At 32.8% G+C, this 13,073-nt stretch overlaps 1 protein-coding gene across 8 annotated transcripts; it reads right to left on the bottom strand.

Annotated features, from left to right (window-relative positions):
• Positions 1 to 1,101: 1,101 nt before the first annotated feature.
• On the bottom strand, positions 1,102 to 11,215 carry LOC113873334. 8 transcript variants are annotated; one of them, XR_003505939.1, is made up of 21 exons: positions 10,825 to 11,170; positions 9,646 to 10,569; positions 9,503 to 9,571; positions 9,222 to 9,420; positions 7,666 to 7,750; positions 6,797 to 6,907; positions 6,584 to 6,652; positions 6,375 to 6,459; positions 6,209 to 6,268; positions 6,066 to 6,118; positions 5,823 to 5,989; positions 5,279 to 5,444; positions 4,634 to 4,691; positions 4,497 to 4,553; positions 4,168 to 4,416; positions 3,286 to 3,347; positions 2,680 to 2,736; positions 2,495 to 2,588; positions 2,232 to 2,372; positions 1,305 to 1,709; positions 1,102 to 1,208 (listed from the first exon to the last, which is right to left on the bottom strand). XR_003505939.1 is itself a non-coding variant. In XM_027511408.1 (21 exons), the coding sequence occupies exons 2-20, from the start codon at positions 10,435 to 10,437 to the stop codon at positions 1,623 to 1,625; spliced, it is 2,661 nt and encodes an 886-aa protein (XP_027367209.1). In that variant the 5' UTR covers positions 10,438 to 10,569; positions 10,825 to 11,170; the 3' UTR covers positions 1,122 to 1,500; positions 1,613 to 1,622. The 8 variants fall into 8 exon arrangements, 7 of the variants coding, with proteins under 7 accessions (XP_027367215.1, XP_027367209.1, XP_027367212.1 ...); XM_027511408.1 differs by having other exon boundaries at positions 1,122 to 1,500; positions 1,613 to 1,709; XM_027511411.1 differs by having other exon boundaries at positions 1,123 to 1,500; positions 1,613 to 1,709; positions 6,375 to 6,456; positions 10,825 to 11,215.
• Between the last annotated feature and the right edge of the window lie 1,858 nt (positions 11,216 to 13,073).

Genomic DNA, 13,073 nt, shown 5'->3' with positions numbered 1-13,073 from the left:
ATATAAAACCTATATTATTGTATATTTTAATTAATTGACAATATAAAACCTTTACACTTAAAATAAAATTATTTTAATTGGTTCTTATTTTTATATTCTTTTTAAGATTCAATAAAATAATTGTTATTTTTATAATTTTATTTAAAAATATTAATAATACACTTATCATAATTCTTAATATACAGTTAAAATGATTATTAAAAAAGTACTGATTAATTTCATAACTTAAAACATTAGTTAATAATATCTTTAATTTTATATATTTTTAAATATTTTACATTTTTATGATAAACAGAAAAATGAAAATAAAAATCAAATTAGGGAATTAAAAGTAATTTTAATATAAATGAGATGTTTTTATTTCTTAATCTAGATACTATTTTTCAATATGAACAAAAAAAATATTATTATTGAATAAAAAGTATATAGATAATTTTGCAAAGCTCATAAAAAGTTGTAAAAGTCTTAACCGCTTAACTATGCTAGTTTTATTAAGGATTTTAAATTATTTAAGCAAATGTGAATAAATGTTTTATAACATTTAGAGTAATTGATTACGGAAAAACAATAAGAAGTAAAAAGACTCGAACACCCATTACCTCAAAGTTAAGTTGTAATGTCAAATCTACTAATGTGATGTTTCTCTTAACCTATTGACCCTCCTTTGGGTTCAACCTCTGTCCAAGAATTACAAACACTTTTAAGAACTTAAACACCAAAACTTTGATTAAGACATAACAAACCTTTACCAGCTGATTTATGCATTATAATGTCAAATCTAACACCTTAATTAGATTGATGAATTAAAAAAAATGACAAATAGATACCGATTACGAAATAAACAAAAAAAAACATATCAAAAAGTATTATTTATACATATCTACTGCAATATTGCACTTAAAACATAATTTTTAATAACTTAATTATTAATTTTTTTAACATATAAAGACATATAATTAATAAATCATTTTTATTAAAATTATAACTTCAATACATCAAATTCTATAATCTTCAATATTAATTATTATTTAATATCTTTGAATAAATTAAAAAACTATTTAAGACTCTTGAAAAATTATTCCGTAGTGACACCAAAATGTACGAGCTTGGGGCAGTATACCAACTATCACTATCTTCAAGCAAAAGCGCCCTTTAGTGTGTGCGCTGCTTTATCAACCTAGTTTACCGAGTACATATTATTCATCATGCTGTGTAAGTTCCAAAAAGAGCCAAGATTCAGGGGCTTACATTCACCGAGAAGATACACGACTTTTTTTTTAGCGAAAAAACAAAAAAACAAATACAGCAAAGACTTGTAGCGGGCATGCATGCTAAAGAAAAAAAATGGTCAGCATGCCGCTCTTTCAACTCCTCTACTTCTATCCTTTTAGGTCACGTTCCCCAATTTAACCGCGTACTCTTTTATCCTACATTGTACAAAAAAGAAAGAGACATGGCTGGCCGCCACCCTAAGACCCAGCCACAAACCACCCGTACTCTCTGGGAGAAAAAAAAAAGGAAGAACAATAACGCTAACAGCAAGATCATAGAAGCAATGTTACAGTGAGCAAATGCTAAAAATGAATAAATAACCAAAAATTAGTTACAACACCAGATAAATCTCAATCTATAGCCAGCTGCACTGTCTTCTCCAGCATTGAAGTTTTATTGAAGAGGGTTAGCTGCACCTCTCTGAGATATTTGGATAACTGTACCAAAAAAATAAAAGCTTCATTGTAAATGCTTGTTAATGGCCACAACAGTTTCTTCACATTCTGAACTCAAGTCACCATGACCATAATCATGCTCTTATTGTTATGTCAGTAAATAAAGCAAGGATCCTATTAACGAATTGGTAAATAAATAACATCATTTGAAACGAAGGTGGGAGTATATCAGTAAATTAAATGTGACACTTTTTCCATAAAAACTTCTCACTTCGAATTTGTTAACTAGTACCTCAAGGACACCTGTTCTTTATAAATAAACAAGTCATACTTTAGTTAAGTAGGTCTTCCTTCACAGAACTTGTGCCACTGCACATAATTAACAGCTAACTCATTGCAGTCTTTCAACATGAAGCATATTTATCACCCGGGATGTATTACAGATGCAATAAATCGTCCTTGTGATTTTAATCCATTCAATTGATTCAAAGTTCATGGGTTCTTGGCATATCGGTTCTAGATATCTACTTTCCCTAGTTAAACAGTAAAGAAGGATGAACTTACTTGATCTTCACTCATTTTTCGGAAGCCTAATTTCTTGGTCCAAATTGACTCAGCATCCCCGGCAGCAGGAAGCACCAGCTTTTCTACATTTAGAGAAGACAGCAACCTCTCTATGCAAGAGAATAACACTTGAAAATAACCCTAAATAAAAATTCATAAGTTAATGGAACTTCTCATTACAAATCATCTTTGAAAGATATAAAAAAGAAGTGTTGTTGAAATGCATATATCAATCAACTTTCTCTATACAATAAGTTGCTCACTTTTCCTTGATGTTCTCTGCTTGTAGCAACCAGTGGAAGCTCAGCAACTTTACGGCCAAAAATCCTAAGAAGCCCAGCAGATACTACAACAGAACTGTGCAAGTATGATACATACAATGTCAATGTCAATGTGACCAAATAAAAGTAATAACAGGAAAATAAGGAATGCGGAGAAAGGCACATACTTCAAAATTAAAACAATGCAATACATCCCCCCAAATTCTTGGCCAGAAATATTTCTCCTGCATAAAATTCAAACACAATATATTACTAGAAATAACAATGAACAAAAAGATCATGAAAACAAAACAGAATCCGGGGCATGCAACCCAAGCACCGATCAACAATCATTACAACCTCTCATCAACAAATGTATCATAATGTGACTCACGTCTACTAAAACGTAATTCCAAGATATGAAGTCAAATGTTAAAAGAACTTCAAAACACATACTTCCTGTGAAAGATAAATACGTAAAGATTTAATACACCCTAAAACATGTTTTTTAAGTTCTGATGAAATAAAAGCTCAGAGAGCCTAGAAAATAGTTTTTCCATCCACCAATGATTATGCAGGGGGGAGAGGGGTGGAGAGACTGATAGAGGGAGGGAAATATGCATTCTGTCAGTCAGATTCAATGATCATGGCGGTAGTCTATAACTAAGTAATTTAGACCTAAAAATTCACAGTACAATAAATCATCACTTAGAAGGAAGCACAAGAATATAGAAGACTGTATGGTAAAGAATCAACCAGAGTGGCCTACAGTAAAACAAATCATAGTTGCATACCCGTAGACCATAACAGGAATCAAATCCCGACCAGATACTGCAACAATGGGATCAAAACACTCCTGCCAAAACATGTCCACGAAGCATGATAAGTGGATCAAACAAATCATAGAATATATTAATAATAACAGACAAATTCAATGCCACTGAAAACAGGATGTGTTCAAACTGATTAAAAATTGAAACTGAAAATGATTTGACTTGATTTACAAACCAATTCCCATGTTTGAAACTTATTATAATTTCGGGATTTTAATTGATTACAAATCTATTTCCATCTTTGGAACAAAATAAAAATGAACTGAATTGATTTCATCTTCATAATTTACTTTATGACATTATTATTATTAATAAAAATAGTTAAATAACCGAATTAACCAGAACAAAATACTCAATTTCAATAAGTAGAACTAAATTAAATTCAGATACCACTCAAATCCAACCAAATTTGAGTGGATTGCTATTTGAACAGAACTAAAAAATTATTTGACTCAAAACAATTCTGATTATACAACTTACCAAAGAGTTTCATTTATAAAACAAATCAATTCTTAAAATATTTGATTTGAAACATACAAAATCCATGACCTCTTTCTTATGATGCAACTAAAACTCAAGAATCATATTTTGAGGTGAGGTTACTTTTATTGTAATGGCCTAAGACAAATGCATATGATGAAAACATAATGTAAATAGCATCCTACATGACAAGGCAAATTTTCTCATCAAGAATGCCAAAATTACAGTTGTCCCTTGTCATTAATATTCAACATTTATAATGGAACTATTTTTCATATCTACTTTGTCACTTTCACAAATATGAACTGTTCCATCAACCTAAAATCAAGTATCACAATTAACATACTTGGAATAAATACTCACTCGAAAAATAGCAGCAGCTCGTGAAAGCAATGGTAAATGCTCAGGATAACGACTTTTTCCACTTAAAATTCTCCACTGAATGTCGTTCACAGCTCCATAGGTACATAATCCCTTCTCCTCATGCTTCCTGACTAGTGATTCTGACAAGGAAGCTGGTATAATGTCTGCTCCAGCAGCAACTGAATTCTGTAGAGCCACATATATTCGATTGCAGTCATCACAGCAAAACCACTTATCCTTTGGCAGCTCCTGTGGCAAGATATGATGATAAAAAAATTAAAAACAAATACAGGTATCATAAAAGAAATTGCCAAAGGCTCAGTGCTTACTTGCAACTCACATAACCCAATGTCACGCAAGCATCCAACGTGGTACTCCTTCTCACACTGGATAACAACCAATAATATACTAAACAATTTGGAGAAAGAAATATTTCAATACAAATTTCATCATGTATAAATCATACCTGGTCACAAATTATTACTGTTCGCTCATCAAATTTAGCAACACTGAAATCATGTTCCCTGTTGACGTCAAAACAGTTAATACATTTGTATAATACTAAAACAATGCTTAATGGTGGCACAGATTCAAAATGTATTTGCAAGCATGTGTGTATTTGTACACACTTTGCTTTTGAAAAAATAATCACAGTAGCAGTAGATTGAAGTCCCTCACACATAAACTACAACTCCCCCTCCAACCAATGGATAGAAGAATACAAAGAATAATTAACACACACAAGTATGCATAAGAATGTCACATAAGAAACCAAAATGAATTTTCTCTAGCAGAAAAACCCAATAAAAAACCTTCAATTCTGCGCACATCATCATAAAAAACAAAGAAACATTAATACCAAATTTCAAATTCAATGGCTTATTACCACTAGTCTTCATTAATCCTACTACCACACTACATTTCATACACATGCATCACTTTGACCTCCTAACACTGTATGCTACTGAACCACTTTATACCACAAGGACAAACCCAAAATCTTCAAATAAGTAAAATTGCACTTCCTTTCCTTAGGAAACTTCTTCCTCATAAAGTTGTTAAAAAGTGATCATTCTGATAAATGCTTTAAGATAAACAACATATAACCCACCTGCAAACAACACATCCACCCATTTCAAACTCTGGAGTTTTATCAACCCGTGTCAACCGTATCATGATTGGCCTCACAATAGAAGATTCTCTTCCATTAACAGCATTATCTCTACAATTTAGACATTGCCAATTACTATCTGGAACACACTGTGAACCCAAGCAGGCTGCAATTGAAACAGAAAATGCCATAATATTAATATATCTTGCCACCTTCCGTGATAATCAGTTTATTTTCCTATTGTAAAGTTGCAGTAGCTGCCTCTATAGTAATGTAGGCATGGTATGGTAACAAACAATGAGATAGCAAGACAGCCATTATGTTATGAAAGCTATATTAGGTATTCAACAAATGAAAACAATAAAACACTTTATTACAACATGTAGGCAGTAGACAACATCAGTCTTTGCCTAAAATATGCCTAGTAACGGTGAATATATGTTTTGAAAAGTAATGTAAAGAAAACTTAAGAAACTAATATAATGGAATAAACATGAAAATATTACAATATTTGCAAATAAAATGTTGAAGATGATTTGTCCACCTGCATGAAAGGCCCTAGGGCATCCATTGCATAGAATCAAATCCCCTCCATCACCGCATACTGCACACATATCATCACTGTCTCCGGTGGTAAGGTTTTGACCATTGGCCAAAGAGAGAGCTATATCATGAAGTGTTAATCCATTGGAAGTATAAATGTGTCGATAACTGCAAAAGGACAAAATTTATTTCAAGACAAAGAAAAATAGATCAGACCATTTAGTTGTTTAAGAGTTGCACTCACGGTTGACGCCTAGCAGCCATTCCAGCATGAGCCTCAAACTGTGAAGGGCTTATCTGTTTATACATGAATGCAAAGAGTAAAAGTTTATCTTAGCATTTATGATATAAAAATAAAAATTTGTGCTCATAGCTATACGATCATACCTCTATATCACAACAACCACAGACTATACCATTTCCCTGTTTGTAACCTCCAAGTAGTTTCTGAAACACACGTCAGACAGGTCATATATTGAAAAAAATAAAAATCAAGTGCAAATCAACCAATAAACACAAAATGACAAAATATCTAAAGAAAATATTGAGACACCTGTCCTTTGACATAGTAAGCCAACTCAGCACCATCCGGTAGTCCATTTGGCATAAAAAGTAACCTGTGTAAATCGTTGTCCCTGCTAATAGCAAAATATCAAATTGAAACAGCAGCTATGATATTGCAATTCACATGGGGAAATTAGAGAGGACAGAGAGACATGTAGAACAGGCATCCCGAATTACGTAAACTAAACAAACAAGTACCTTCTCTTAGTGCAACCATCAGCACTTCTCTTCAGCAACACACCTGAGTTAGAAGCGTAGGAGCATGACCTGCAGAAAAGGAGTATAATGAGTATACAACAAAAGGTCTACAATTTAACTGACCAGAAAACCTTATAAAGATGGAAACTGCTCAAGCACATTCTCAACAATCAAGTATAGGAACTACTAATTGAACCAAGGAAGAGAACAGACTTCTTCACCGCACGTCTCCATTCGTCAGTTATCTGGTTCACATACATTTGCTGCTCAAAATGACTTGGGGTATGCAAAGATGACAAGTGACTTGTACTTTCTACAGATTGACTGGAACAACAATTTAATAGATAAGAAGTCTTGTCAGCCTTTTTTCTTTCAAAATTCAGCCAAATTTTGTCAACATAATGACAACAAATTTGAAAATATTAATGGTAAAATTGAATTTAGAGTTTTCTAAATTTCCTAAATAAAAAATTTGCAAAATTGTTATTGGCAATCATGGACTTGTTATTGGCAATCATGGATAACACCATAGAAAAACCCTGGTGATTGTTTTACTTTAACAAAACCCATGGAATTATGTAATTCAACCAAGTTCAATTCAACAAACACTGATTCCCTAAGTACAAGCAAAAGCACTGGCTGACAAAGCAACAAGACTAATTAAGTAAACAAATTGTTTTATTCCTGAGGACAACATGAATAAGGCTTTTCATTCAAAGTACAAGCAAATGCACTAATTCAGATGCTTTAGTGAAGTGCAGTAAGACAAAGACATCGTAGAAAAGAAAACGTGGGATGTTATTTTTGCTTGAGAGGTTCCATTTAACAAAATGACCAATTATTGTGGTTAACCATTGACATTTGACAGCAAGTTTCTTTAACTATTGAAAAAAACATATTGACAGCAAGAACTACTTCTGGTGGGGCCAGCGGAGGGGGATCAGAAAATGTCCTGTTCACTATAGAATTACTCAATTAAAAAGGTTGCCAGTATCCAAATGAACTAAACAAGCTGAAAAGGCAAGAGATAGAGAATGCACAACTGCTTTATTCTCTCTATTTAGGGTTTCTTTCTGCTTTACCTTATGTTTGTATGAGGCAAGCCAACAAGCTTGGTACTATAATTTTTATAAGCCTGAACCCTGCCATTGCTTTGTAGAAGACTTTCTGCAGAACACAGAGAAAAGAAAATATATGTATTAGAAAAATGAATACCTAAGGCAAAGCAAAATAAACATCTCTTACTATTTGCCATGAAAAATCTGCATCCATATGCTTAATGTGTCTTCCCATGCAAGTTGCAGCAAGCTACATGCAGAGGTTACTCTATACTTTATATCTTTACTCCTCCTAGTTCCTGGATGCTTAGTAATAATAGATTTTATATAGAAAACCATTCATAAGCTTTCCCTTAACAGCTTAAGCTTTTGGGAAAGTTGGTGATTGCTAATAATATTCTCCTAGAGGACAAGACATTTTTAACTACATCATAATTAACTCTGTCAAAATAGAGGCAGAAAAGAATTCTTTATATCTGCATTTTTTGGTACTCCCTCTGTTTCAAAATAAATTTCATTTAAGGATTTGCTTTGAACAAAGATTAAGAAAGTTACAAAATATTTTCACTTTCAAGGAAATATAAGTTCATTTGACTATGTACCCTTTCATACCAAAAGACAAGGATATAGTGGGATAAAAGTAATTGATGGTTTCTTAGTTTTCTGAAGTGACAGATAATTTGAAACAATGGAGGGAATATCTACTGTGTAGGATGAATCATTCAGGCACAGGTGGTAAGGATGTTCTCTGCAACACAAATTAAAGCCAACTGAATAAAAGAGAGATGCTTTAAATGATTGTAAAAACAAAAAATCAACTCCAAGACCAGGATAAGTTTTATAATACTTGGATAAATCCCACTATACTTAATATCTCAAAATGTGTGCTATTAAGAATATAGATGACCAGAGTGTAGCAGAAAAGAAATATTGAAGCAGATGACCAACTGATACTCCTTAATATTCAAATAGAAGTGTGTTGGAAAGTTAACAAAGTGTTTGGTTCAAAGGAAAGGAAAGGAAAGGAAAGGACTGATTTTGATAGAGGGGAAGGTTGGAAAGGGATTCTAATAGAAGATAGGGGAGTAGAAAGACACTTGGTTCAATTTACAGGGGGAAAGGGAGGAAAAATAAAATAATTTACTATTATACCCTAATATTAGACATATAAAGTCATTTAATTTGAGTATTTGAGTTGAAGATAAGTTACTCAACATTCCCTAAAAGTTTTAAGTATTTTTCCTCCCCTCCAAATCCTCCCAAGTCCCAATATTTGAGGGGAAAGATTTTGGCCCCTTCCACTCCCTTCTACTCCATTTCTTCCCCTCCCCTCTATTCCATTTCTCTCCAACCAAACATTATGTAAGTCCACGGTAAGGATAAATTCCACAGAAGATGAAATGAGTGGACAACATAAGACTAAAGATGACTTAGGTGGGAAAGGATATGGCAGCAAAAGAAAGAAAAAATAGAACATTTGCCTAAGACTCATCCCCTTTTCAGGAAGTTTGATCAACATGAACCAAAAACCACTAGACTTCCACAATGCATTATAAACCAGAGAAAGAAATAAAGATCACCTTTCCAGAGCTGGAAGGACTCCTCGTTCACAGATGCACCAGCCACATTCTTTATAACCTCATCCAGTATGCTGAGTGGAGCAGTTTTTATTTCCTGTATAATACTATATATTGGTCTTCCATTTTCCAGGAATATATGATTATTAGGATGTCTAGTCTTGGCACCAGCATGTTGCTCAAACTCATAGGCACTAAGCACCTGAGAAAATGATAAAATTAGCTATCCTGTAAATACAGAAGCAAATCTCCAAACATTATGAGAAATAAAGCACATATCATACTCTAGAGTAATTACACGCTGAACAGCCACACAAATATCCGCCGCCATCAATAATCCCCGGTAGCTCAACCTGACAACAACCTCAAAACATAAGAAGAAACCAAGCATAAGTATATTAAAAAATATTATGAATGTGTGCTTTACCTTGCTGGGGTTGTAAATGTACTTCACTATAGCTCCGTCCAGGATGCCAGTTGATAACAGCTTTTTGACATTCGTAGGGTAGCAGTTGGGGACTACTTTCTTCGACATTTTCAATTCCATATTGCGAGCGTACAAGTCCAAATCTCCATCACGAACTTGTCCCATTCCACACGAGCTTTCTAACAATCCACTATTGCAATAATCCTTTGCCAAATACTCTTCATCGTCCCCATGAAACCCAAAGCGGTTTCCTTCAGTAAAGAAAGCAGGACGAAACAAAGGAGTATGTGATTGGTAATCATAGTCCTCCTTCTTTTTACTGAACTTAAAAGTAATCTTCCTGATCCCAGATGAACTAGCATGTTTGGGGATTTCCAGCACTACACAGGACGTCATCGCAGCGCTACTCGTGTCCTTATCATTCTGAGAAGTATTATTGTTATCCTGGTTACCAGTTTCATCGCTCAAAGTTTCATCAGAACTTGAATTCTCCAAACAAGTAGACGTTAGTTCCCCACACTCTGCATGGTTAACATTCGCAGATTCAGTTGGTTGGCTACTAATATCTTGAAAAGTTAGTGCTTGCTCTGTGGCAGAAACATTGGGATTGGAAACCTCAGAGCGCACTTCATCATTCGAAACTTCTTTTGCTTGTTTCTTATTCGGAGACAGGTGAGGTTCACTATCAGCAACGCATTGGTGATAGTCACGCTTCAGCTCAGTCCTTGCTTCCTCATTGTTTTCCTTCCTTCCTTCTTCCAATGCTTGCACACAACCCGCTTCTTCTCCCATCAAAATCAAAGAACAGAGACCCTGGGAATCCAAACGCTGTAACTACCAGAAAAGCAAGACCACCGCACAGCATTCACGAAGAAAGTGAGACCGTACTTGAATTTCCACTCGAGATTTGAATCAAATCAACGACTGAACACAAAATCCAAATTCAGAAACACAGTTTTGGATCAATTCGCATCTATGCACATAGGAAAAATGCTTCAATATGAAAAAAAAATAAAATTAAATCAACAACGACAGTCAATTATCCATTTCCAATCTACACGTCCAGAAAAAAACTTCTAAGACGGACGTTTGAATCAACAATAACCGCGTAACCGTTTAATTCATTCAAATTGCATGCACAAAAAGAAGAACGACAATAACAAACACTGATAAACCTACCTCAAACCACACACGAACAAAAAATCGAATAAAAACTCAAATCCAATGAACCTTCAATTCCTAAAAATATAAGAAATTTGAAACACGAGCTCCACCCGCTTTAAATCGAGTTTTCAAGTAACAGATCTGAGATTGGTGAAGAGCACTGAGCTTTGCACTCGACGAGATTCGTGACAGGGAAGTGGGATTCGCGAGTGTTAGGGTTTGGTTCTAACGAAGGATAGAGAGCGAATTAGCGAAAGTTGAAAGGGCGTCAACGAACTGAAGCGAAACGCTTGGTTCGCGGTTGAGATTAACTTTATGGAAAGCAGAGAGAGAGCGATGAGTTTCGTAAAAAGAAACTGTCTCAAAAAAAATTAAAAATAATAAAACAGAAATGAAAATAAAAATTGTCGTCACGATCCTTCGGAAGGGACGAGAAGACAAATGGATAAACGTGATGGGACCCATGGGAATTGGGCCTCTTATGGTTCGCGACGTGGCATTGCTGGGATCTAACGGCAGCCCTCCTCAGCCGTTTTTTCATGAAGTGTCGTGCAAGTTAACACGTGTATCGGGTCATGAACTTACAAGCTAAGAAAAAACTCTGTTTGGTTATTCTGAATCGGGTAGTCCACTGTGGATCCTGTAAATCTCCGTTATCGGGCTGAGTAGATGTTGAACTGAGCCCAATTTAATGAAGTGAGTGGGTCTTCTAAAAATGCGTTTCAATTTACGAATGATTTTTCAATTCGTTAAACAATTACACCAAATAGCATTTTGTTAGTTTCAGAATTATTAAAAATATTTAGAGTATGGTTGTTTGTATTTTAAAAAATCTTTTTAAAAATGTAAACAATCATACTCTTAATATTGTATTTTAATTTTATGAGTATAAATGATATCACATTTTAAGATAAAAAATTTATCATATTCAAATAATACTTATAAAAAACCTATTTTTATCTCGTTTGAATGAATAGAGAATTAAATTTGTGATATATTAGACAAAATGTTATATCTTATTTCATTCGATTAATCTCTTAAAATTATTTTAGTTATAAATGGTGATAGAGATTTCATGTTTTTTATTTATTTCTTGATTAATAAATTTAGGATTTTCAACGAATAAAATTTTTAACAAAGTTAAAGGTTAGTAAGAAGATGTATAGAGAGAGTGATTTAAAAAAAAAAATGCTTTAAATTATATTGATTTAGTTCATCTTTGTATGATAAAATAAAGTAAGATAACATTATAATAATTAGTATTGCATGAGTATTGAGAAATCAATTAAAACTTAAGAAAGTAAAAAATATATATTATATTATATAAAAAAATTTGAAGAAATGCATTTTTTAAACTATAAAATTTAAAATTACTCGTATATTTTCTTTTCAGAATGATTTTTATGTTCCTTAGAAACTCTTAAATCAATAATATGAAAATAAATATAATGAAGTTTCCATTCTTTGTATTCCAATTTCTGACGTTTTGAGATGGAAGATTTTGTGTCATTTGTTAAGGCTTCCAAGCAATCACATAAAAATCACCTGTTGGTGGAAGCTTGACTGACAATTCTAATAAACACAATGATGGTACATCTTTGCATAACAAGTTTATAGGTAGTTGTATGATGCATTCCTCACATTAACACGTGAATTTGTCGAGATAAAATTTAATTAAAGTGGAATTTATCAGTGGTAATAGACTAAAGGTTATTACATATGTAAGCAATAAAGTGTTACAAATTTTGTGTATGTTATAATTTCACACTCTTGTGGTTAAATTGCTACAATATATATATATATATATATATATATATATATATATATATATATATTTATTGGTTATACTTTATTACTTGACAAATTTTTTAAATTATAAAAGAAAAAAAAATGACATCATTGATGTTGATAGTTGTTTTTATATGTTTTATTTTACTTGTTAACGTAATAATTTATCATAAAAGTAATTTACAGTCTACTGTCATCACTTGATTGTCTAGATTTAATCTTCTCGATTTACTTATTTATTTGTAAAAAAAAAAGATTTGTTTAAATTTAATTTTTAAGACTTAATTTAGTATTTAACTATAAACGTGTTTTGTTTACCTCTATTTCTATTATTAAAAAGATAAAAAAAGTGTTAGTAAGAATTATTTTGCAAATGTTTATGGGAAAGCTGACCTATTAAAATTTGTTGTTGATTTGATTGACTCGTGACCATTGATATTAATGTAAAATATGAAAGTCTACACATTATGTCTTCT

This window comes from Abrus precatorius, unplaced genomic scaffold (genome assembly GCF_003935025.1).
Source record: "Abrus precatorius isolate BTA unplaced genomic scaffold, Abrus_2018 Scaffold7, whole genome shotgun sequence".
NCBI classification, from domain to species: domain Eukaryota; kingdom Viridiplantae; phylum Streptophyta; class Magnoliopsida; order Fabales; family Fabaceae; genus Abrus; species Abrus precatorius.
Note: the sequence above shows the minus strand (reverse complement) of the source record. Positions and strands in the feature narration are given on the sequence as shown.

What these genes read in the sequence shown, in the direction of transcription:
- LOC113873334 (XM_027511408.1), bottom strand. Translation starts at nt 10,437, where the DNA reads ATGGGAGAAGAAGCGGGTTGTGTGCAAGCATTGGAAGAAGGAAGGAAG. An exon ending in ACATTTACAACCCCAGCAAG is followed by an intron (nt 9,572 to 9,645) that starts GTAAAGCACACA and finishes GGTTGTTGTCAG; the next exon opens with GTTGAGCTACCGGGGATTAT. An exon ending in GAGCTGCTGCTATTTTTCGA is followed by an intron (nt 3,348 to 4,167) that starts GTGAGTATTTAT and finishes ATGTTTTGGCAG; the next exon opens with GAGTGTTTTGATCCCATTGT.